At 44.9% G+C, this 26,568-nt stretch overlaps 1 protein-coding gene across 1 annotated transcript in view; it reads left to right on the top strand.

Moving 5' to 3' along the window:
* Window positions 1-6,376: 6,376 nt before the first annotated feature.
* LOC116508143 (dehydrogenase/reductase SDR family member 11) overlaps window positions 6,377-26,568 on the top strand; it is a 43,035-nt gene continuing 22,843 nt past the window's right edge. The window contains exon 1 of the mRNA XM_032216643.1: window positions 6,377-6,832. Within this exon, the coding sequence (XP_032072534.1) occupies window positions 6,701-6,832 (132 nt within the window). The 5' untranslated portion in view covers window positions 6,377-6,700. The remainder of the gene's footprint in view (window positions 6,833-26,568) is intronic.

Here is a 26,568-nt window from a genome sequence, read left to right as displayed (position 1 = left end):
TCGAAAATGACTACTGCGCGTTTTCTCTCTCCGGGAAAAAGCCTCTCTTAGCAACTAAACAAAATCGTATCTTTTAAAAAAAGAAAAAGAAAAAAAAAAAGACGGTGGTTTTCTTTTGTTTCTATCTTTCTTTTTTCTTCCCTTTTTCCTTCCCTTTTCCCCTTCCCCTTCCCTTTTCCCTTCCCCTTTTCCCTTCCCCTTTTCCCTTCCCCTTTCCTTTTCCCTTTCCTTTTCCCTTCCCCTTTTCCCCTTCCCTTCCCTCTGCAGGAGGCTGGTAGAATTGAATTTAATCCTTTTAATTTAGTTCCCCGCCCCCAACCTTATTTCCAGACTCTCCCTCCCCCCCCCCCCTCTCTAGTTTTTGACAAGAGAACTGAGACCAGCCCACCCACCCACCCACCCCCTCCAATACTATCATAATTTAAAGCCACCTCTTTTCATTCAATGTTTCTCTTAACTGTGACACTTATCAAACAGGAAAAATAAAAAAAAAACGAAGCTTAGTGAAAAAGTAATGTTGTACTTATAATTCTGTACAGAAATGACAATGAGCTCAGTATAAAAAGATTTTACAAAAGTAGACATCCATTTGCAAAAAAAGAAAATTTGAAAAAGATGTTCTGGATGTAATATGTTGGAAGCGCGATGTGCAAAAATTTAAAAATAAAGAATATTTATTAAGATGCATAGTAAAAAAATAAGAAAAGTAAAAAAAAAACAAAAACAAAGTGTGTTCGTTTTCTCCTGTCGTTCGTGAAATCGGAGGATGCCGAAAGTTAGGTCTAATTTTTAGCGGTTGAAAGTTTTTTTTTTTTAAAAAAAAAGATAAGAATATTTTAACACAGGCTGAATGCGCTAGTTAGGCTGCCTTGTTCATAATAGAGGGGAAAAAGTGAGGCTTCAAAGTGATCAGTTTAAAATAAAATGTGTGGCTTATGGATCCAGTAATCGTGATGAAAGACAAACATGCACTTTTTTTTGGCACTGGTATAGAAGTGTCCTGCCATGGTCACCTCTTCGGGATTCTTTTTTATTTCCTAGTGGTCTCCCATCCTTCTTTAGATTGCATGTTTCCAGGAGAACCGCCAAATGCCAAGTGTCAGGGTTCCAAGTAATAGATCTATTATCAAGCAAAATCTTAGAGGCAGGAAGATTCCTCAGATACCATATTGGCACAGATCTGGTGAAAGCTGACTTTGAAGTCTCCCACGGTTTTTCACCGAATTAAAATTTTTCCTCTCAACCCCAAACAGTCAGTCACATGGTCCAATCAAGGCGCTGTCTGATGACATCACTCCTCCTTCCTCCAACCAGGTGTGAGAACGCCCTTGGTTCTCAAGAGAAAGTTATTTTGTTTTGACTACACAACCCCAGCTATTTCTAATCCCACCCCCCTCCCTATCCTTCAGCTTCGGTGTGGCATCACTGAAGCTCCAAGATGGCTTCAGGGTTGACACCGAGACTTCAATTCAATAGAATCCATGGTTATGGACCAAAACTTGCGACAAAGCACAATAACAGTTTTAAAAAGCTAAATCAAAGCACCGCATATAAATGTGTTAAATCACACCTTTTTCCAATAAACCTGAGTTCTTATCACCATAAACTAAGCAAGCTGGCTACAGGTCACGCGTTACGTTCAGCTCAAATGTTTAGAATGTACAAGTTTGCCGTTAAGGGTGTTGTGCAAACACAGCCTCCATGTTGTGTTATATTTGTGTTTTAAATGGGATTTTCTTAAGCTTCTTATGTTCTGTGGTTTTTAATCTGGCAACTCTTAAAAAAAGAAGGCTGATGGGAGGAAGGGAAGGGGGTGGGGAACTTGGGGGGAAAAAGAGAGATAATTTATATATCTTTATTGGAATTTATTTGCTATGGCCCAGGTTGGCATTTTGTGCAGTATATCCATTTATGATTATCTTAACCATCGTTTTCAAAATTAGCCGGACTCACACTCTCTCTCTCTCTCTCTCTCTCTCTCTCTCCTTTCTTTATCTGTCTCTCTTCTCTTCCTCTCTGTCTTTTACTTTCTTTTGTTTCTTCACTTTCTCTTTTTTCTTCCTTTCTTTTACTTTCTTTGTCTTTCATTTCTTCTCTCTTTCTCTTTTTCCTCCCTCTCTCTCTTTCTCTTCCTCTGTCTTTTACTTTCTCTTTCTTTTGTTTATTTCCTCTTTTTCTTCTTCCTTCCTTTCTCTTTTACTTTTTTGTCTTTCATTCTCTCTTTCTCTTTTTCCTCCCTCCCCCCTCTCTCTTTCTCTTCCTGTCTTTTACTTTCTCTTTCTTTTGTTTCTTGTCTTTTTCTCTTTCCTTCCTTCCTTCCTTCCTTCCTTTCTCTTTTACTTTCTTGTCTTTCATTTCTTCTCTTTCTTTTTCCTCCCTCCCTCCCTCCCTCTTTCTTCCTCTCTTCCCGCTTTTGTCTTTTACTTTCTCTTTCTTTCTTCTCTCTTTTTCTTCTTCCTTCCTTTCTCTTTCTCTTTTACTTTCTTTGTCTTTAATTTCTCCTCTCTTTCTTTTTTCTCCCCCCTCCCTCCTCCCCTCTCCAATCTCAATCAATGCATGGTTTTCAATTCAAATTATATTCAAACTTTTCTCTGCGGCAAGAAAAGAAAAGACTTTCTTCCTTGACAGGCAGTTCTTGACTTAACGACAATTTAGCCTGCCATTTTGGTTGATCGTCGTAAGATGGGTCATCCCATGACCTCGTTTACAGAATAACAGAATTGGAAGGGACTTTGGAGGTCTTCTAGTCCAACCCCCTGCTCAAGCAGGAAGCTCACTATTTCAGACAAGTGGTTGTCCAGTCTCTTCTTTAAAAACTTCCCATGTTGGAGCATTCACAACTTCTGGAGGCAAGTCCTTCCACTGGCTAATGGTTCTAAGTGTCAGGAAATTTCTCTTCATTTCCAGGTTGGATCTCCTTGTGGGGAGCTTCCACCCACTGCTTCTTGTCCTGCCCTCGGGAGAGTGAATCGACCCCCCTCATCGCTGTGACAGCCCTGCCAAGAGTTGGAAGACGGCTATCATGTCGCCTCTTATCCTTCTCTTCATTAGGCTACACATACCTAGTACCCTCCAGACCCCTAATCATCTTTGTGGCTCTTCTCTGCACACTTTCCAGAGTCTCTGCACCTATTTTTTATATGCCACCGGCTGATAACCTGGCGCTGCCCAGGTATTTCATTTATCCCAACTCTCCTCCCATGGATGTCGCCGCAATTTCTAATGTTGGATTTTCCCCCTTACCAGAGGGAGCCCCCTTGTGGAGTACTGTGAAGCCATTACCATGGCAACTCCACAGTGCTGCACAGTAGAAGCCATTTTAAGGCAGTATGGTAGAAGCCATTTTAAGGCACAACAGGCTGTATCTTAACAGAACGCACAACCCAAGGGGTGTTAGGGATGTCTTACCCCCCACAGTATTTGTTTCCAGAAAGTAAGTCATCTGTGTAACAAGTTTGGTTGAAATTACTCGAGGCGTTCCAGAGTTATGGTGGAACATACACACAGGAATTTATATATTAAGGTTTATAAACCACACCACCTATTTTCTCTGGCAGTTCACAGCAGCGTGCACAGTGTTTACTCCCCTCATTTCCCCTCCCCACAACAACCCTGTGGGGTAAGCTAGGTGCAGAAAAAAGGACAAGTCCTCAGTCACCAGTAGAGTTTCGTGAGGATGGCTTGGAAGCCCATCTTCCTTCTTCAATGACCACCTCATGATGAAGGATTCACCACCACCTTTGAGTCAGCAAATATTTGGCCTGGAACGGCTGACCGTTTCTGCCTCTATTGTGAGACTCTGCCAGGAGTGCCAAGGTTTGGGAAATCGAACACGTCTGTATACCCATCTGGGCTCACCAGTCAGGACTGAATCCAAATAAAGAGGAAAAGACCCTTTTATGACCAGATCATAAGGAACCTACAGAATAACAGAGTTGGAAGGGACCTTAGAGGTCTTCCAGTCCAACCCCTTGCTCAGGCAGGGAACCCTATTCCATTCCAGACAACTGGTTATCCAATATCTTCTTTAAAAAACTCCAGTGTTGGAGCATTCACAACTTATGAAGGCAAATGCCGTATTTTTTGGAGTATAAGACGCACCCTTTTCCCTCAAAAAAAGGGGCTGAAAATCTTAGATGCGTCTTATACACTGTGTCAGCGTTCCAAATATCATCCAAAATTAAATCAGAGTCCAAGGCACAGCTTTCCTCAAAGTTCCAATTTATGAATAGAGACATGTTGGCACATCTGTGGAAAGTTCTGCCTTGGACTCTTAGTTTTGGATGATATTTGGAACGCTGACATTAAGAAGATAGAGCCTTTGAGGGGAGAAAAAGCCAATGACCAGTCACTTCTCTGCAAATCTTCCAAAGTGCAAAGGAATTTGTGGAGGAGTAAAATTTGAAGATTTATAGCAGATGCAGAGGGAGTGGGGTGGAAAGGCTAATTCTACACACGGCTGGAGAGGGCAAGATTTGAGTTAATGTCAGCATTCCAAATATCATCCAAAATGATATAATAATAGGATATCCGTTTTTGGGAGGTTTGTAGAGTGCACAAACTTTTTTTTTTTTTAAATTTGCCTCTTCAAAACCTTGGTGCGTCTTATACTCGGGTGCATCCTATACTCCAAAAATATGGTAATTTCACTGAATTACTAATCCAATGCTCTTTAGAAGGCCAGACCCCGAAGAGGAGACGCAAAGGCTTTGGCCACCTAATGAGAAGGAAGGACTCCTTGGAGAAGAGCTTCATGCTGGGAAAGATGGAGGGCAAAAGAAGGGGACGACAGAGAAGGAGGTGGCTGGATGGAGTCATCGAAGCAGAAGGCATGAGCTTAAATGGACTCCAGAGGATGGTGGAGGGCAGGAAGGCCTGGCCTGGAGGCAGTGCCGGATTTTCCTATAGGCTAACTAGGCTTCAGCCTAGGGCCTCAAGATCAAGAGGGGCCTACATTCAAATTGTTAGCAAAATTAAAATTACACTATTCTAAAAACAGTGAACACTAAAACACTGAACCAAAAATGAGAAATTCTATGCATATGACTAATAAACAAACATAAAAATGTATTGGTTAAGATCGTTCCAGCGCCGCGGCAGTTGGGGAGCCCGCCCACGTTCCCGGCATTGGCAGTCGGGCGAGAGGCGCGGCCGCTCCCAGTAGCCGCCCCGTCGACGCGGAGCCCATCAGTGGCCAGGCAGGTGAGGGCAAGGGGGCCGAGCCGGGCAGCTGAGCGCAGCAGGGGAGGCGGCTGGCCTCGCTGCCTTTGCCGCAGAGCAGAGCCGCCCTCCGTCGGGAGGCCAGCTATATATATTGATATATATTGATATATCACAGTAATGATGGAGGTGAAAGGGCCTCATAAGTGGAATAGCCTAGGGCCTCTTTTCATCTAAATCCGGCCCTGCCTGGAGGAACGTTGTCCATGGGGTCGTGATGGGTCGGACAGGACTTCGCAACTAATAACAATTCCACTGATTGATTGTTCTAACTGTCATGGAATTTCTCTTTAGTTCTAAGTTGGTTTTCTCCTTGATTAGTTTCTATTTGTTGTTTCTTCTCCTGTCTTCGGGTGCTTTGCAGAATAGATTGACACCCCCCCCCTCTTCTTTGGAGCAGTCCCTCAAATATTGGGACCCACCTATCATGTCCCCCCCCCTTTTTTCCCCTTCTTTTCATCAACCTAGACACCCCCAATTCCAGCAACCGGTCTTCCTTTGTTTTATCCTCCAGTCTTCTAAGTATATTTCTATTTATTAGTTTGTCAAACAGGTGCAAGGAGGTTGATCCTAGGTAGAGGCAGATATAGGGTCTCCTGCTTGGGCAGGGGGTTGGACCAGATGACCTGCAAGGTCTCTTCCAACTCTTGTTAATAGCAGGTATACATATAAACATGGCTAGGACGAACGGAAGAAATGTAGGCATGCTGGTGCGCTTTACTGGCCTCTTAGGAATGGGGTGAGGTCCACGGTAGACAGTTTGAGGTTAAAGTTTTGGGGTTTTGAAGATTTAACAACAATAGTTTTGAGTCAGGTAGAGCATTCCAGGCATTGACCACTGTTGCTGAAGTCGTATTTTCTGCAATCTTAATTAATATCTTGGACAAATCATTAATTAATATCTCAATTAATTAATTCAATAATATCTTGGTCAAATCATTAATTAATATCTTAATAAATTCATTAATATTTCAATTAATATTTAAGGTATTAATGCATGAATGTATTAATATCTTAATTAATATCTTAAGGCTGGCTCAGTCCCGGGCTGCAGGGGAGAGAAAGGCACCAGCCTGGCAGAAATGCAGGCGACCGGGCAGGTCGGGTCGCCGGCTGGGAGGAGCCTCGGGGCTGCCCCGATCTTCGTCCCCTTCCCACGCGTGGAATCCTCCGCCGTTGCCTGGCGCTGCTCCCCGGGCGGGAGGCGGAGGCGGCCCCAGCCGCTGGCCAAAGGCAAAGGGGAACTTTCAACCCTGCCCGGGGAGGGGGCCGGGGCGCTTCCCCGCCTCCTGCCGGCTTCCCTCGCCAGCTGAAGGGCGAGGCTGCCCTTGGAGAAGGAGGCAGGCAGGCGAGTGCGCCGGTCGGTTCCTCCGCCTCCTTCGCCGGACGGGCTCCAGCGCTTCGGGGGAGGGAGGGAGCCAAGCGGGCAGGCAGGCAAGGAAGCACGCAGGGGCCGGCAGCCGGCGCGGCTCGGGGGCTCATGGAGCGCTGGAAGAACCGGGTGGCGTTGGTCACGGGCGCCTCGGTGGGCATCGGAGCGGCCGTGGCTCGGGCGTTGGTGCAGCACGGGCTGAAAGTGGTGGGCTGCGCCCGGAGCGTGGACAAGATCGAGGTAGGCTGGAAGGGAGGAAGCGAGGGAGGAAGAGAAAGAAGAACAGAGGGTAAAGAAGAAGAGAAAGGGAAGGAAGGAAGGAAGAGAAAGAAGGAAGGAAGGAAGACGGAGGGGAAGAGAAGGGAGGGAGGAAGATGATGGAAGGAAGACGGAGGGGGAGAGAAGGGAGGGAGGAAGAGTGAAGGGGAAGGAAGGAAGGGGTGAAAGAAACAAAGGGAGGGAGAGGAAGAGAAAGGGGGAGATGGATGGAAGGAAGGAAGATGGAGGGGGAGGGAGGAAGAGACTGGAAGGAAGACAGAGGGGAGTGGGGAGGGTGGGAGTGAAGGCAGAGCGGGAGGGGGAGAGAAGTGGGGAGGAAGAGGTAAGGGGAAGGAAGGGGTGAAAGAAATAAAGGGAGGGAGGAAGAGAGACAGGAGAAGGAAGGAAGAGGAGGGGAAGGAAGGAAGGCAGAGAGGGAGTGGGAGAGAAGGGAGGGAGAGATTGTGAGATATTAAAATCCAATTTTTATGCTCACAATTCAAAAGACAAGTCTGGTTCACAATTCAAAAGTTTTTATTGCAAAGAAATTGAATAAGCAGTTGCGAGCGCGGCCTCCCAGATTCTTCCCCATGGCTTGAATACTAGGAGCGCAAAGACAGACTTCAAGTAATACAATTTATACCTTTCTAAACCATTATGCCTAAAGAAGAAGCCCCCCCCCCCCAATTTCTTATCTGTGCTTCTTTTGTTATTTCAATTTAGGAGGCTGTTACCAATTGGTGTGGTTGTCTGTATTTCAATGTCAAAGGAATTTTAGGAAGTCCCACCTGTTTTGACTTTACTGCTTATATTTGTGCTTAAAATTTACAATCAAGAAAAAACAGCTGTGCGCAGGGGGTGTGTGAGAAACAGGAGCATTTACAAAGAAAGGAATGTCAGAGACAGAAGGAGCAAAGGAATGAATGAATGGAGGGAGGGAGGGTGGAAGGACCAATGGTCAGAGAAAGAACAAAAAAAATACCAGAAAAGGAGGATGGATCCTTCTTTTTTGGAGGGGAGTGGGGGTCTCCTTCCTCTTTTCCGCTAGGAGAAGGCCCTAAGGCTTCCAGGGAGACTTCTGACATCCCTTCCTCCCATCTTAACAACATACACACCCCCCCCTCCACTTCAGGCAGCCCAGAGCTGGCTTTCTCTGAGCCGTCGGCCGTGCGTTCTTGCAGACAAAGCTTAGGAGGATGGATAGGGGAAGATTTGGGGTGCATATAGGGACCAGGAAGGTGGGGGAGAAGAATATTACTGACTGGAGAAATCTAGGTGCGCCCCCCCCCCCTCTATGGGTGGGTGGGAGACGCCCCATGGCTTCTTGCAAAAAACAGGGGAGAACCGGAGAGATCTGGAGCATGTTAATGGGGGGTTGGGTGGGTTAAATAGAAGGAAACAGCACCATTGTTCTCGAGAGGCCGCCCCTCTTTTCCCCTTTGTTGGAGGGAGGAAGAATTTAGAAATCTGGGGAACAATGACCCTCCCTCCCCCCTTTTACTCTTTGTAGGGTCCTTTTAAAAGAAGCCGTTGTCTTTGGAAATAATTCCAGAAAAGAGAGAGCGAGAAGACAGGAAATAAAGCCTTTATTTCTACCCCATTGTGCTGTCAGATGATATGGGGGGGGGGCACCCTGGCTGAGGAGTCGCCCAGAAGTCCTGCCGTATCTTGCTGATCAAAGCATGACACTCACTTTCCTCCCCTCCTCCCAGCGGAAGTGCAGGTGACAGCGATTTGCAGAAAGAAAGTGACACCTTAGGACAGTTTAACTGTTTAACTGTTTAATAAATTTATAGGCCGCCCAATCCCGAAGGACTCCGGGCAGCTTACAGAAACACACTTCCAAAATAAAAATTAAAAATCGAGAGAATAAAAGCAGAATTAAAAGGTCATACCATACACTGAATCCAGGCGGGGCTAGACCTCATACATGAGGTCAACAGCCCCAGGCCTGCCGGAAGAGCCAGGTTTTAAGAGCCTTTCGGAAAGCCATGAGAGTGGGAAGGGTCCGGATCTCCGGGGGTAGATGGTTCCATAGGGTCGGAACAGCTACAAAGAAGGCCCTTCCCCGGGGGGTCACCAGACGGCATTGTCCGGCCGACGGTACCCGGAGAAGGCCCATCCTGTGTGATCTTATCGGCTGTTGGGAGGTATGCAGCAGAGGACGGTCTCGCAGATATCCGGGTCCTAGGCCATGTAGGGCTTTAAAGGTAATAACCAGCACCTTGAAATGCGCTCGGAGACCGATAGGCAGCCAGTGCAGCTCACGGAGGATAGGTGTAACATGGGTGTATCTTGGTACACCCAATATCGTTAGTGACAGCTAACCTTTTTCTAAAGGTGTGCCAAAATGGTGTGTGCGCGCGAGCTATCGCAGGCACACGTGTGCATGCCCACCTGCACATGTGCGCACGACCCTCCCCAATGCATGTGGGAGATTTTGCCCCCCCCCCAGGCTTTCCTGAGGGCCGGGGGAGGCTGTTTTCACCCTCCCAGGGCTTCAAGAAAGCTTCCGGAGACTGCGGAGGGCAAAAAACGGCCCGACCGGAAGTTCAAGAATGAACTTCTGGTTGGCCATTGGACCAATTTTCACCCTCCCCAGACTCCGGAGGCTTTCCTGAAGCCTCGGGAGGGCGAAAATGGCCTCTCCCCCAGCCCTCTGGAAGGCTGAAAACCAGCTGGCCGGCGCATGTATGCGCGCTGGAACTGAGCACTGCCATGCCAGCAAATATGGCTCCGCGTGCCACCTGTGGCCTTAGGAAGTGTTCCCCCTGCCCCCGTCCCCGTTGTAGTTCTTCAATGTCTGAATGCCTGCTTGGTTGGAAATCAAAGCCAAGTGTTTCTGACCAGCGGAAGAATTAAGACAATTGAAAGGGAAACGTTTGGAGTGGTGATGGAGGACCTGTGCGTGGCAGAGGTGGCACGCAGAGCCCTCTCTGTGGGCAGACACGCCCTTGCCGGCTGCTCTTCTGGTTTCCAGCATGCATGCTGGTCTTTTTTCGGAGCGCTGAAAAATGGCCTAAAAACCAGCCAGAAAACCCACCTTTTGGGGGGGATATTTTTCGGCCATTTTGGGGCCAAAAACTGCCTCCAAAAACAGCCTGAAACGACCTTGAGAGACAGCTTGAAAACAGCCCTAAAAATGGCCTGAAAATGTTCCCCAAAACGCCCCCAAAACAGACATACAGGTGCCTGCTAGCTGCTCTCTGGGTTTCCGGCATGCACATCTGCATGCATGGATGTCACGGTTTGGGCCTTCAGTGCCGAAAAGATTCACCATCGCTGATTTGGAGCATCGAATTTTCTGCTAGAGTCCCAGCTCGCCTACTTTATTTCTTGCTTTCACAGCCTTATGGGCACACTGGCATCCTTCAGATGTTTTGGAGAGGCAGGTTGGTCTAGCGCGGTGTTTCTCAACCTTGGCTACTTGAAGATGTCTGGACTTCAACTCCCAGAATTCCCCAGCCAGCATTCGCTGGCTGGGGAATTCTGGGAGTTGAAGTCCAGACATCTTCAAGTTGCCAAGGTTGAGAAACACTGGTCTAGCGGTTAAGATGCCAGGCTAGGAGACGATGAGTTCTAGTCTTGCCTTAGGCATGAAAGGCAGCTGGAGGACTTTGAACCAATCACCAGGAGGTGGCGAATTCTAATTCGGCTTTGGGCTTGAAAAACTGGCCGGGTGAACCTCTTCTGTAGGTGTGGCCTGCTTTGTGGGAGTGGCTTGCCAACCATGTGACTGGGAGGGAGTGGCTTGCGTGCCATGTGACTGGGTAGGCGTCGCCAACTGGTGAAACTCACTTAACAATGCTCTTGCTTAGCAACCAAAATGTTGGCTCAGAAAGTTTGGAAACGGACTTCCGGTTTACACATCGGGCCATTTTTCACGCTCCGGAGGCTTCGGGGAAGCAGCCGAAAAAGAAGGCCGAAGTCACCTGGCCAGCTTGTGCATGCACCCTGGAGCTGACTGGGCAACGCCCCGCACAAATGGCTCCGGTGAGCATTGAACCAGATTAGATCTGGCTCCTTTTCCAATTGCAACTTTTCATCTCATCTCATCCCTGATTTTGGTTTGCATCTCTTTAATTATTTCCTGCAAGGGCTGTGTTAACTTCAACTGACTCATAAGACACTAAATTCCACGAGGAAATACAGACCTTGCTCTGCTTTATAGTTTGTGTTCTTTCTGGTTTAATTTTAACTAAAATGAACCAATCCAGTTTGCAGTTTTGGGGTGTGAATATGGCTTGTTTCGGGCCATTGCGGTTAATATTGACCACTGCTTAGTGGCTAATATTATTATACAGGTAGTCCTCAGTCTACGACCACAGCTGAGCCCCAGATTTCTGTTGTGAACCAGTGAGATATTTGTTAAGTAAGTTTCTTCCCATTTTATATCTTTTCTTGCCACCGTTGTTAAGTGAATCCCTGCAGTTGGTAAGTTAGTAACACGGTTGTTAAGTGAAACTGGCTTCCCCATTGACTTCGCCTGTCAGGAGGTCGCAAAAGGGGATCACGTTACCCTGGGAAACCGCAACGGTCATAAATATGAATAGCATCTGAATTTTGATCGCTGGAGAATGTTGCGAAGGTTGTAAGTTGTGAAAAACAGTCATAAGTCGCTTTTTTTCAGTGCTGTTGTAACTTTGAATGGTCACTAAATGAACTGTTATAAGTCGAGGACTAACCGTACATCTGTTGCCTTTTTTGCATGTCATTATCTAAACCCGTGGCCCAATACTTTTCAAAGGAAAGAAATGCTAAATTAAAGCAACTGGGGATCTCAACACAGGATCTTGGAGAAATTATGTGCTGGATTGGTTATATCTGTCTTCAGTTGGGAGCTCCCAATTCTCCCCCTGCAAATTTTATCCAATTGCAAGTAGTCCTTGTCTTACAACAGTTTGTTTAGTGACTGTTTGAAATTACAATGGTATAGTTGTTAGGAAAGCTCCTTCGGGGGCAGCATCCACAGCCACTCGGGCTTGTCGGGATTGAGCACGAGTTTGATGTTTCCTTCCTAAATGTAAAACTTTGAGGCAATTGTAGATTTTGCTTTAGTTAAAAATGTCAACTCATAAAAGCAAGTTTCTTTTGAAACTTGGCTCGAGGCTCATGAATGAATTAGGGTATCCTTTGGAAACCTGACCAAAAATATACTTGGAGTATCAGGTATACTGATTAGGGGACTGGAGACTAAAACATATGAAGAACGGTTGCAGGAACTGGGTTATGTCTAGTTTAATAGAAAGAAGGACCAGGGGAGACATGATAGCAGTCTTCCAATATCTCAGGGGCTGCCACAAAGAAGAGGGAGTCAAGCTATTCTCCAAGGCTCCTGAGAGGAGAACAAGAAGCAATGGGTGGAAACTAATCAAGGAGAGAAGCAACTTAGAACTGAGGAGAAATTTCCTGACAGTTAGAACAATGAATCAGTGGAAGAGAAGTTGCCTCCAGAAGTTGTGAATGCCCCAACACTGGAAGTCTTTAAGAAGATGTTGGATAGCCATTTGTCTGAAACGGTGTAGGGTTTCCTGCCTAGACAGGGGGCTGGACTAGACGACCTCCAAGGTCCCTTCCAACCCTGCTATTGTATTGTATTGTATTTGCAAATTTGCAAACCGGTAAAAGATCTGTGGGCTTTAAGCGACTGAGCATTTGTCATTTGTTGAAATGCGCCATGTTTGAGGAGTATTTGAGCCAGAGGTCAATAGAAGATTTTCTCCCTGCATATGTTTCTGCACGCATTGTGTTTGTGTGCTTTTAAACTTTAACAAGGTGGGTTAAAATGTTTTCATGGCAGAGTAGCAGATTGTGCTGATTGCCTTTCTAACAGAATAACAAGCATTGGAAGGGACCTTGAAGGTGTTCTAGTCCAACCTTTTGTTCAAAAAAGGGAAAAAAAATTCTACATCGTTTCAGACAAATGGTGGCCCAATAATGTTTGAAGAGCAAAGGATCCTAGCTGAAAATGAATAATTGCTATATTTGGGGCTTAGATTTCACACGAACAGTTCTTCACAACATTTGTTTATTTTAATTGATAACCCTGTCTTTATTATTTCTGTAAATAATTCAAGGAGAATGAATATGCCGAATATTCCTTCCTCTGGCTATTTTTCCCAGGACAATAACCCTGTGATGTAGGTTGGGCTGAGAGAGAGTGATTGGCCCAAAATCATCCAGCCGGCTTTTAAGCCAATTAGACTAGTGATGGCAATTTTTTTCAGCACCAAGTGCCCAAGCCAGAACATGCATGAATGTGTGCGCATGACTGCGCACGGGACGGAGCATGCCGAATGTCCTTTTATAAATGGAGCCTTTAAAAAGTGACAACAGAGAGTGAGCCTCTGAAACAGTGTTTTCCAAGCTTTGCTAACTTATCAACTTCAGCGATTCACTTAACAACGGAGGCAAGAAAAGTCGTAAAATGGGGCAAAGCTTACTTAGCAAATGTCTCACTTAGCAACAGAAATTTTGGACTCCATTGCAGTCCTAAGTTGAGGACTAAGTGTATTTTTTGTTTAAAAGACATTTTTGCAGCTTCTCCACATTTGGTGATTAACCCTCCACCCCTCTTTAATTGATGCTACTTTGAGTAAGGAAGAAATCCTAGAAAATGTAGGAAGGCCCTTTTTTTTAAATCCCCAGAAATCTAGGCTCCTGTTCTGACTGAGGCTTCTTCAAAAAGCATCAGGCAGAATCCTGGTCCCAACAAAACCCCTTTTATTAAATGAATGTGAATTCCTCTCATTCCCCTTCAGCAAGGCCTGGAAAACAGTCTTTCAAAGGAATATTTATGACCACAGACCTTATCTATCTTGGAAAGCTGCCATGTAAATATTTTCTAAATGAGATGCTGTGCAAGGAAAGATTTGGCACAGAGTCTCTGAGATTCAAGGACAGATCTTCACACTCCTGAAACGAAGGAACGAACGAACGAATTGTCTCCTGCAAACTCCACTCCCCTTTCGCTCCTCTTTTATGTCCTATGGGAGGGGCCAATCATCTTTCACTTGTGACTTTACTTCCAAGTCCACCCTGATTTATGAGTTGTTCTTTTCTTCTGGCAGCTCTGCGCATGCGCACACTGGGAACAGGCTCCAGCTGTTCCTCTGCCTCACTGCTGTCTTAACTCCGAAGGCAGCTGAGAACTGCTAGACCGCCTCGGCCCCGTCTCTGCCTCCGACGCAGAGCCCTCGTCCGAGCCTTCCCCAGCTTCCAGGACTGGCCCATGTTCCTCCCCAACCTCCTCACTGTCCGAATCTGCTGCCAGCTCTTCTGGCTGCTGGCCGGCCACAACAGCTCCAGCCTCAGGGGTTGCTTGGATAATTTGTTTGTTTGCTTATTCAATTCATGTAGTCCTTCCCTTGATACACGATTCAGAGCAATGTATGCAATTAAAAAACAAAAGCTGCGGAAAATGAAATCGACAATATAATAAAGCACACTGCAGCCTGAGGCAGTTCAGAGAACTGAAGGCCATAAATTCACAACGGGCTGCCACTGAATTCTCATTTTAATACCAGAGAAGTATTAGATATATGGGTAATTAGCTGCCTTGCATTCACTTCCTTTCCGTGTCGAATGTAAATTAAATCATGTTTTGCTTTTCTCCTTGATGGATCTCCTTTGGGGGGGGGGAATACAGCTCTCTTCCTCCCTCTCTCTCTCCGAGGTGATGGCACCCCAAAAGTTTTACAGGTTGTCCTCAACTTACGACCACAATGGTCATTTAAGTACCACGGTTGTGGTACCATGGTTGTTAAGGGAATCTGGACTACCCATTGATTTTGGTTTGTCAGAAGGTCACCAAAGGGGGTCACGAGACCCTGGGACCTTGCAACCGTCATAAATACGAGGCAGTTGCTAAGTGACTGCATTTTTGATTACTTGATCATGGTGGTGTTGAAAGAAATGTCCTTCTGGGTTCAGCTCCAAGTGGGGAAAAAGACACTGGAGACATGGAGGCTGCTTGGAAAGATGGTTTATTGTTGGGCAGGGGGCTTGAGCCCTGAACAGAAAAGGTGATCACATGCTTCAGTGTTGGTGGAGAAGAAGAGAAGGGCTGAAGGAGGGGCTTGCTAGGCTTTTTATAACCTGTTCAGTCCCACCTCTCTGTTTCCTGTTCCTGTGTAAGAAATGTATTCTGATTGGTTGTCAGACTCCCATGGGGCCATGCAGGGGGCTACTCTCTAGCCTGTTTTGAATACAGGTATGAGTTCTCAGATGCCATGTGGAGTTGAGTAATATCCCTTCCCCCTACAGCTGCAGTGGGGAAGTCTTTATTATGTAAAGTGGGCTAGCCTGGCCTTCTCAATGGCCTATTGACAAAGTGTGGATGGGCAGGAAGCTACAGGCAACTATTCTGTCTTTTAAAGCATGTTTCTTTCTTTTCACATCCAGAGAAATATTCTGCCTTTTCAATATTTCCTAGGATATTTCATTTTTCTGGGAGAGGGCTGGATGATAACTTCCCACAGTCGTAAGTGTGAAAAGCTGTCACTTTTTTTTCAATGCTGTTGTAACTTGGAGCAGTAGTTACTAAATGACTGGTTGTTAGTCGAATAGAAAGGAATGAGCTGGAAGGGACCTTGGAGGTCTTCTAGTCCAGCCCCCTGCTCAAGCAGGAGAACCTGTACCATCTCAGACCAGTGACTGTCCAGTCTCTTCTTAAAGAACCTCCACTGATGAAGAACTCAAAACTTCTGGTGGCAAGCTGTTCCACTGGTTAATTGTCCTCACTGCTGGGAAGTTTCTCCTTAATTCCAGGTTGCTTCTCTCCTTGATTAGTTTCCATCCATTGTTTCTTGTCCAAAGCCTTCTGGTGCTTTGGAGAGTAATTTGATCCCATCTTATTTGTCAAATACTGGAATCCTGCTATCATATCACCCTTAATTCTTCTTTTCTCTAGACTGGCCAAACCAGATCCTGCAACCATTCTTCGTAGCCCCTCCCTTCTCTTTATTCTCTTCCTTCTCCATTTCTTCCCCTTCCCCTTTTCTTTCTCCATTCTGTCTCCTTCTCTTCTTCCTTCTCTTTCCATTTTCCCTTTCTTCTCTATTCTTTCCCTTCCTTCTCCATTCCTTTCCCTTGTTCTTCCTTCTCTACTGCTTCTCCTTCATTTTTCCCTCCTCCCTTTTCATCCGTTCTCCAATCTTTCCCCTTCATCTTTCAGTTGTATCCCTTCCTCTTCCTCCTCCTAATCCTCCTCCTCCTCCTAAGGTGGAGCTGTTGCCTCACAATCAGGAGGTTGTGAGTTCGATACTAGGTAGAGGCAGATATAAGGTCTCCTGCTTGGGCAGGGGGTTGGACTAGATGACCTGCGAGGTCCCTTCCAACTCTTAATCTATTATTTCTGTTACTCCTCCTCCTCCTCCTCTTCTTCTTCTTCCTTCTCCTCCTTCCCCTCCCCTTTACCCTTCTCCTCTTCTTCTTCTCCTTCTCTTTCCCTCCTCCACTTCTCCTCCTCCACTTCCCCTTCCTCCACCTCCTTTTACCTATCCTCCTCCCTCCTCCTCCTCTTCCCCTTACCTTCTCATGCATTTCCTTTTCCTCCTCCTCTTCCTCCTCCTCCTCCTCCTCCTCCTCCCCCCCCCCACCCAGGCTTGCAAACTCAGGGGAACAACAATTTCCCCTCTGGATTTGCAAATAACAACTGGTAACATTTTGCGACTGGCATTGAACTGTGAAGTGGTTATGTATGTTGCTGTTAATTTAACTAGGCTGTTAAGGAGAAATTGTCAACATTAAGTCATTTATTAATAACCTCCTCCTGCTGGGTGGTAAGATTCTCCATAGGTTGCCAAGGGGGCCCAGGGAATTCCTAGCAGAAAGGTATTACTTTCCCCGTGCATGGCGCGCATTGATCTGTGCATGGATCTGCGAGAGCCATTTTCATTTTGGGCCATGTGATGCAAGATTTGGGAGCCCAACTAGATTCATGGAGATTCGGACGGTTCCACCACAAATCCGCGGTAGACTAAAGCGCGCTCGACGAAAGCGCGTACGTGACGTCATCACAGCGCGACGAAAACGGCACGCTGTGAGCGGTAAATTTAAAATTAACGCGAAAACCTTACCCTAACCCCCCCAAACCTAACCCTAAACCTAACCCTAAGCCTAACCCTTAACCTAACCCTAAACCTAACCCTTAACCTAACGCTAAACCTAACGCTAACCCTTAACCTAACCCTAACCCTAACCCTAACGCTTAACGTAACCCTAAACCTAACCTTAACCTAACCCTAACCCTAACCCTAAACCTAACCCTTACCTTTATGTGAATCGGCTTGCTTTAATTTTATTTTAATTTAATTTATTTTTAATTTTATTTGTCGCGCTGCTGATGACGTCACGTACGCGCTTTGATCGGGCTCGCTTTAGTGGACCGCGGTTTTGACGGGTCACAGATTCGGACGAAGGTTCATAATGTGGGCAAGCTCTCTAACTGTCCTGGGGCTCAATCGTGCTAGGTTTATACAACGTCCTACCTCACAGTGTTATTGTGAAGGGGAAAGGAAGTCACCTGAGAGCAGCATTCATTCTGCTGTGAAGCTCCTTGAAGGAAAACAGTTGGAAATCAAAGTGTTTTTCATTGTTATCAATGGGGCAAGGAAAGGGTGCTTCTCAACATCTGGGATTAAAAGGTATACTTTACCTGAAGCTGGAAGTTCGATCGAGAGGGAGCCTAGCTTGTGATTTTGCAAGATATGCCAAGTAGTTACGATTGATCTGACCGAGGCTTCCCAAGAGCAGGAAGCAGACTCCTGGTCCCAACAAAAACCCCTTTTTATTAATTTACTGTGAATTCTGCTCATTCACATCCAGCAAAGTCTTTCGAGGGAGGATTTACAGTCACAGACCTTATCTGGCTTGGAGAGCTGCCAAGCCGAGATCTGCAAAACTTGGCAAGGAGTCTCAGAGAGTCACGAACCAATTAAGCGAACTAATTGTCTCCTGCAAACTCCACTCCCCTTTCACTCCTCTTTTATTCCCTATGGGAGGGGGGCATTTACAGTCCACCTGTGGCCTTACTCCCACGCCGACCGCTGTTCTTTAGCTGTTCCATTCGTCTGGCCACTCTGTGCATGCACACACTGGGAACAGGCTCCAGCTGTTCTTCTGCCTCACTGATGTCTGATGTCCAGCCACCTCCTTCTCTGTCGTCCCCTTCTTCTTTTGCCCTCTGTCTTTCCCAGCAGGAGGCTCTTCTCTAGGGAGTCCTTCCTTCTCATTCGGTGGCCAAAGCCATTGAGTTTCCTCTTCAGGATCTGGCCTTCGGAAGAGCATTGGATTAGTAGTACAGTGGAATTACCATATTTTTCGGAGTATAAGACGCACCAAGGTTTTGAAGAGGCAAATTAAAAAAAAAAAGTTTTTGCACTCTACAAACTTCCCAAAAATGGGCCAGTTTTTTTTTTCTTCAAAAAAAGGGCATGAATATCCCTTTGGAGGCTTGTAGAGTGTTCCGGCGGGGAAGGGGGGGGGGCAAAAATGAGCAACAAATAGCCCGGTTTTTGTCCAAAAAAGGGCATTAGGAAGCTTATAGAGTTGTGACTTTGACAGTCACTAAACGAATGGTCATAAATTGAGAACTCCTGGGGGCTAAGGGGAGCAAAATTGAGCAAAAAACGGCCCATTTTTGCTCATTTCTGCCCTCCCCAGGAGCACTCTATAAGTCAGGGTGGATCTCCTCTAGGACTGACCAGTTAGATGGCCTTGCAGTCCAAGAGACTCAATGCAGGAGTCTTCTGCTCCAGCACCAGAGTTCAAAGGCCTCCATTCTTTGGCTTCCTTCCTTCCTCATTAGGCGGCCAAAGCACTTGAGTTTCCTCTTCAGGATCTGGCCTTCTAAAGAGCAGTCAGGGTGGATCTCCTCTAGGACTGACCGGTTGGATGGCCTTGCAGTCCAAGGGACTCAATGCAGGAGTCTTCTCCAGCACCAGAGTTCAAAGGCCTCCATTCTTTGGCTTCCTTCCTTCCTCATTAGGCGGCCAAAGCACTTGAGTCTCCTCTTCAGGATCTGGCCTTCTAAAGAGCAGTCAGGGTGGATCTCCTCTAGGACTGACCGGTTGGATGGCCTTGCAGTCCAAGGGACTCAATGCAGGAGTCCTCTCCAGCACCAGAGTTCAAAGGCCTCCATTCTTTGGCTTCCTTCCTTCCTCATTAGGCGGCCAAAGCATTTGAGTCTCCTCTTCAGGATCTGGCCTTCTAAAGAGCAGTCAGGGTGGATCTCCTCTAGGACTGACCGGTTGGATGGCCTTGCAGTCCAAGGGACTCAATGCAGGAGTCTTCTCCAGCACCAGAGTTCAAAGGCCTCCATTCTTTGGCTTCCTTCCTTCCTCATTAGGCGGCCAAAGCACTTGAGTCTCCTCTTCAGGATCTGGCCTTCTAAAGAGCAGTCAGGGTGGATCTCCTCTAGGACTGACCGGTTGGATCTCCTTGCAGTCCAAGGGACTCAATGCAGGAGTCTTCTCCAGCACCAGAGTTCAAAGGCCTCCATTCTTTGGCTTCCTTCCTTCCTCATTAGGCGGCCAAAGCATTTGAGTCTCCTCTTCAGGATCTGGCCTTCTAAAGAGCAGTCAGGGTGGATCTCCTCTAGGACTGACCGGTTGGATGGCCTTGCAATCCAAGGGACTCAATGCAGGAGTCCTCTCCAGCACCAGAGTTCAAAGGCCTCCATTCTTTGGCTTCCTTCCTTCCTCATTAGGCGGCCAAAGCATTTGAGTCTCCTCTTCAGGATCTGGCCTTCTAAAGAGCAGTCAGGGTGGATCTCCTCTAGGACTGACCGGTTGGATGGCCTTGCAGTCCAAGGGACTCAATGCAGGAGTCTTCTCCAGCACCAGAGTTCAAAGGCCTCCATTCTTTGGCTTCCTTCCTTCCTCATTAGGCGGCCAAAGCACTTGAGTCTCCTCTTCAGGATCTGGCCTTCTAAAGAGCAGTCAGGGTGGATCTCCTCTAGGACTGACCGGTTGGATCTCCTTGCAGTCCAAGGGACTCAATGCAGGAGTCTTCTCCAGCACCAGAGTTCAAAGGCCTCCATTCTTTGGCTTCCTTCCTTCCTCATTAGGCGGCCAAAGCACTTGAGTCTCCTCTTCAGGATCTGGCCTTCTAAAGAGCAGTCAGGGTGGATCTCCTCTAGGACTGACCGGTTGGATCTCCTTGCAGTCCAAGGGACTCAATGCAGGAGTCTTCTCCAGCACCAGAGTTCAAAGGCCTCCATTCTTTGGCTTCCTTCCTTCCTCATTAGGCGGCCAAAGCATTTGAGTCTCCTCTTCAGGATCTGGCCTTCTAAAGAGCAGTCAGGGTGGATCTCCTCTAGGACTGACCGGTTGGATGGCCTTGCAGTCCAAGGGACTCAATGCAGGAGTCTTCTCCAGCACCAGAGTTCAAAGGCCTCCATTCTTTGGCACTCAGCCTTCCTTATGGTCCAACTTTCACAGCCATCCATTGCAACTGGGGAAACCAGAGCCTTGATTATACGCCCTTTTGTTGGCAGGGGGATGTCTCTGCTTTTTAGTGTGCTTATATATTTGTGTATAACTTGCATTCATTCACACCATTCTTCTTGCAAAACCTCAACTGCCTTGGACTTTGCTTCGTTAATTTTACAATCCTTCCTCTTTATTACATCATACTGCCTATCATTCATTGTAGATCCTGGGGCCAGCCAACAGCATGGCATTGTCTGATAAAAACCACACGAATCTTCTTCCAACACACCTCCTGCTATCACCATAAACAGATCTTTTATATTTAGTCACACAAGGCCATCAGATAATTAAGGGGACATCAGGCGTCTTTACCCTCTGCTCAATGCTGAACAACACGTAACCCTCCATTTATGACCCCTGATGAGCCCAAAATGTCTGTTGGTAAGCGAGATGGTTGTTAAATGCGTTTTGCCCAATTTTACGACCTTTCTCGACACCGTTGTTAAGTGAATCCTTGCGATTGTTAAATTACCATAGTAACAATCTGGCTTCCCCGGTGACTTTGCTTGTTAGAAGGTCGCAAGAGGGGATCGCATCACCCCGGGACACTGTAAACCGTTGTAAATATGAGTCCGTTGCCAAGCACCTGAATTTTGATTACGTGATTATGGGACTGTTGTCATGGTCGTAAGTATGAAAATGGTCATAAGTCACTTGTTTCAGTACCATTGTAACTTGGAACGGTCACTAAATGAAACCGTCATGAATCGAGGACTAGCTGTACCCATTAGGCACTCCACATACTCTCATTCATGCCCTACTTTCATTATAAAGATATTCCTCGGCTTCCTGGGGGCGTGGCCTGTTGCCGAGGAGGGCTCCACCGAGCTCCTCAGAGATCTGGTCTGTATATCTAAATAACATCATAGATAGCACCCCTTTTTGGCTAAGAAAGGGGCAGGGAGGGTAGCTCCGTAGACTAGGGTCTATTCGTAAGCCACAGCCTTTTTCTTTTTTTGGCTGTGGAAGAGATTAGATCCAGCCGAAGCGGAGCTTTTATCTCCGGCCATTTCTTCTCAGCTGCCTTTTTTTTTTTTTGGCAGCCCCAGACAGGCTAGCCCCCCCCAGGACAAAACAAAGTTTTTTTCAAGCTAGATTTGATACGGGAGGGTACCACCCCTGTGAGATTTATGCTTTTATTACTATCTTAAATACCAGCACCATTCGTCTTAAAGACTTCTTTGTTTAAATAGACTACAAAATGGCGATTTCTCTCCGTGGATGATTACTGGATGTACTTAGCCGGGCTTATCTTCCTGCAGACCGCTCCTTAACAAAATAAACTCTTTTTCTTTGGAAATAGAGGGGAGCGAAGCGCTGCTTACTTGTTTATTTATTATGGCACCCAGATCAAAGAAGCGTCTTGCTACAAATATATCTAAAGAATTTAAAGAATCTTTTCTGGAAACACAGCCTTTGTCTCCTACGCCCTCTACTGGAGAAGTTTTAACACAGGAATATCTCTTTAAAATCTTTGATGCCTTTAAGCAAGAACTTAAGGAATTTGTATTGCAACTTTATGATGATCTAAAATCTAAAGTTAATCAAATGAAGGCGAATACGTTTGCAGCCGTGTCTGCCCTGTCGGATTACTCTGCTGAAATAGAGAACAAATTGGAAAGTCTGGAGAAGGCTAATTTTGATTTGACTACCAATATTCAAATTTTACAAGAAAAAATTAGAAATAACGAAGAACAGCTTATGATGCTAAATTTTGATAGGAAGGCATTTTCAATAAGAGTCAGGGGATTCCGTGAAAAGGAGCAAGAGAATTTGAAACAGACCTTTGCTGAAGCCTTCAGCCATGCGCTGGGAAGCCCGGGACTTAACTTTGATTGGCAGATTCGGAAAATCTATCGCCAGAACTCATTGACAGCGGAACAGCGACAGCTCCCGAGGGATATAATTATACATTTCTCTACCAAAGAATCTAGAAACGCGATTGTGCAAAAGTTTCATAATAACAGTCTCCGAGTTGATGACCAGGACGTGATTGTCTTCAAAAATATACCTTCCCAGATGTTGAAAGCAAGAAGGGACTACATCTTTTTAACTAAAGAGCTTAGGAGTCAACAGATTCGATACAGATGGGAGGCCCCTGCCGGCATCACGGTTACATTTGAGAATCAAAGATTTCGTCTTAATTCTGTTTCAGAGGCTCAAGATTTCTATTGTAGGATTCTGAAGGCGGGATTTCCTGATGCGCTTGGAAGAGAGGAGAGACAAGCGGAAGGAGAAAGCAAACGGCTGGCCATGCGGCTGCAAGATGGAGGGGGTAGCCCCTCCTCCCTCGGAGAAGCAGAAGAACGCAGATCAAGAATTTAGATACTTCAAAAGACTTCCTAAAGTTGAGGACTGAATGGGGGTTTGAGACCTCTCTCCGGTAGAAAAAGTGGACTAATTTTTATCAGAAGGGAAAGCTGGGTGAAACTACTTTGAGCTAGATTCTAAAGTAACGTTAGCATAAATTTGATAGTGGTTAAAAGAATGCGGAATGATTTATGTTGTTTAAACTTTGTTAGATGGGACTATTTTAAAATAGAAGGTTAACTGACTCCTGCTGAAAGTATTATTTGAATATGATCCATGCTATTTAACTTTTATTTGAAGGGAAAGTTGGTTGTAATAGTTTTGAGTTACATTTCAAATAAACGCTAGTATAAATTTGATAGTGGTAAATATTAGACAAGCAAGAGATGAGGGTAAAATGCATGTGAAATGAACTACGTTATTTGAGGTAAATACCAGACAAGCAAGGGAAGAGGGCAAAATTTATGTTGTTTAAAGCTTATTAGAATAGGAAGCCGCTTGGGATTATTTTAAGATAACTGTAAAAAGAATGCGGAATGATTTATGTTGTTTAAACTTTGTTAGAAGCGACTACCTTAAAATAGAAGGTTAACTGATTCTTGCTGAAAGTATTATTGGAATATGTGGAATGATTTATGCTACAAATCGCTCTGAGTTATATTTTAAACAAATGGTAGTATAAATTTGATAGTGGTAAATATCAGACAAGTGGGGGATGAGGGTAAAATACATGTGGAATGAACTAAGTTATTTAAATTCTATTAGAAGGGGAAGTCGGTTGGAATTATCTTAAGATAGAAATTGATTCCTGTGTAAAGTAATATCTGATCTACGCTGCTTAACTTTACTAAGAAGGGGAAATCTGGTTAGATTATTTTGAATTACTGTTTGAAAAAGGGGTAAAGAAAGATCACTTACGTTGTTTAAATTTTACTAGAAGGGAAAGTTTGATTACTTGTCTGTAAAGTTATATTTGAATATATGGCATGATCCACGCTGCTTAAATCTTATTGGAAGGGATCATGAGGTTTAGGAAGGGAACGGGAGAGCCTACAGAAGGTCGGGGTAAATAGCAAAGAAGTAAGAGATGAGAATAAAATATAGATAGAATGATTTATACTATTTAAGCATAGATAAAGATGGGGGGCTGAGATCAACACGAAGAGTGGTTTCTTTTTTCTTTTTTCTCTTTTCTCTTTTCTTTTTTTCCTTTTTTTTTTTTTTTCTTTCTCTGCTTTTCTTTTTTTTTTTTTTTTTTTTTTTTTGATATATTACTTTTATTTTTTAATCCATATGTATACAAGATATTTTAGATAGAAGGTAGTGCCAGGTGTGGGCCCTGGGAAGTCGGGAGGATTAGGGATGGGGATTGTGGGGGGTGGGGTGGGGGGGTGTTAATATAGTTTTAATAAGAACAAGAATGTATTTATATACGGTGGTTCCCTTTTTTTTTTATTATTATTATTATTTTCCTTGGTTCACTTTACTTTTATCAGATCAAACAACACTCGAATAAAGGCATACACCAAGGAGGGAGGTAGAGGGAAGGAAGAGGGAGGAGTAAGGAAGGAGTAAGGGGAATGTAAGGAGTATGTAAGGAGGGTGTCTGGGGAGTAAGGGGAGAAGGAAGGTTTGAGGGGAAAGGGAAGTAGGAGGGGAGTGTTAGAGGGAGAAAGGAAAGTTGGAGGGGGTAGATGGGGTGTATGGAGGATGCAAGGGTTAGGTGGGGTTGTGAATGATGAGTTGTGTTTCCTTTTTATTTGTTCGTTTTATTCCCTTTTTCTTTTTTTTTCTTTTCTTATAGTAAATACCCTGTATATAAATGATTGCAAATGGAATGTGAAAATTGAATAAAATATTTTATACACGGAAAAAAAAAAAAAAAAAAAAAAAAAAAAAAAAAGATATTCCTCAATTTACGACTGTAATTGAACCTGGAATTATGGTTGTATGTCATTGCAATTGTAGGAAGAGGCATTATGTGGCTGCACCTGATTTTTTTGGGACATTTTTTTGTGGCAATTAAGTGAACATAGCAGTTTTTAGGGAAGGTCATTAAATGAATCCATTTTACGCCGTGGGCATTATTGGCCGGAAACCAGAAGTACCATATTTTTGGGAGTATAAGACACACCTCCCCCCCAAAGAGCATAGAAATGTTGGTGCATCTTATACACCGAATACAGCCATTTTTGTCCTCCCAAAGCCCCACCCCTGCATCCCATTTTTATGAAAAATGGGGCGTTTTTCACAAAAACACAGGCATTTTTGCAAAAAATGGCCTGTTTTCTGCCCGTTTCCCCCCAAAACGGGGGCGTTTTTGCCTTCCCCCAGCCCTGCTGAAACCTGCAGAGGGCTTCTGAAGGCCGGGGAGGACAAAACCCTTTTTTTTTTCTTACTTACCTCTTTGAAATCTTGGTGCATCTATACACCGGTGCGTCTTATAGTCCGGAAAATACAGTAATTGGAATTACGATGGGAAGTCATTCCATAGGTCTGTAGAGATTCCTCAGTCATCCAAGTGATAGTTGTCCCAAAGGAGCTTTTTTATTTTTTCCAGGAGGCAACCGGACTTCCTTGTTTTTTGCTTTTTATTTTCCTTATCGTTTTTTAGGGGGTTTTTTTGTATTTTGTTTTTGTATTTTTTTACTATATTCTTTTTTTTCCTATTTTTCTTATTTTATTCTCTTTTTTTTATTTTTATTTTAAATGTGTTTTTATTTTCCATTTCATTTTCGTACAGTCACATATATACTGTGCATAACCGGGGCCATATAACATTAAACAATAAACACAGCCATTCCTCTTGTCGGCAATACCCCCCAAAATAGAAACCCAATGTACCTCTTCGACCCTCCATACACCCTTCCTTTCGCCCCCCTCCAACTTCCCTTCTTCCCTCCATCATTCCCCTCTACCCTACTTCCCCTCTCCCTCTACCACTCCTCTCTCCTGATACACTCCCTCCCTTCCTCCTTCCCCTCCCTCCAGTCCTCTCTCCCACCCTCGCTACCCCTCTTTCTTCTATCCCTCTACTCCTCCCTCCGGTGTATTTCTACAATCTATTAATATATTCAGCTTGTCCTATTTTTACAGTGAAATTAAAGAGCAACAGTATACAAGTGCAGTCGCGTTACCTTAAAACAGTGTTTTTCAACCACTGTGCCGTGGCACACTAGTGTGCCGTGACATAGTGTAAGGTGTGCCGTGGGAAAAACACCTTATATATAGTCAATATAGGCACAGAGTTAAATTTTTTTAACATTTTCTAATGGTGGTGTGCCTCGTGATTTTTTTCATGAAAAAAGTGTGCCTTTGCACAAAAAAGGTTGAAAAACACTGCCTTAAAATCTAGCACATACTATATATCCCCCCCCCCCCCCCAAGCTTCTTCCATTCCCTACCATCGTGTCAGAGCTGAAGAACCTTCGTGGATGAGAAGCGAAATGTCTTCAAAAGAAAAAATATACAAGAAAGTCCAGGTGCCTTCTGAAAAAAAAAACACCTTTGGGACCAAGTCATTATATACCTCGTAAGTTGAGGTATTACGTGGGCAGAATTGATGGTTTAAAGTTTGTTTGCAGATATTGTTAAGCAAAGAGTTCTTAAGGAAAGGCTGCATTCGTTAAGGAAATCCATTTTACCCAATGGGTGTTTTTTTCTTTTTTTTTTGGCACAAATGCGTTTTGTGTGCTCTCCTTGTTTTGAAAAGTATTTTAACAATTTGTAAACTGCTCAGAGTCTCTGGGAGTCAGATGGTATTTACAGTTAATATATTATTATTATATATATTTTTTTGCCCAAAATGTATTTATTCAGCAAGAAGTCATTTTCATCAATCAAAGGCTGTTGTATGTTATCAATTAAATAAGAAAAACACAGTAAATCAAATACAGTAAAAACCTACTACGTAGC

This window comes from Thamnophis elegans, chromosome 4, assembly GCF_009769535.1.
Source record: "Thamnophis elegans isolate rThaEle1 chromosome 4, rThaEle1.pri, whole genome shotgun sequence".
Classification (NCBI taxonomy): Eukaryota; Metazoa; Chordata; class Lepidosauria; order Squamata; family Colubridae; genus Thamnophis; species Thamnophis elegans.
The sequence above is the reverse complement of the archived record's forward strand: the minus strand, read 5'-3'. Positions and strand labels throughout refer to the sequence as shown.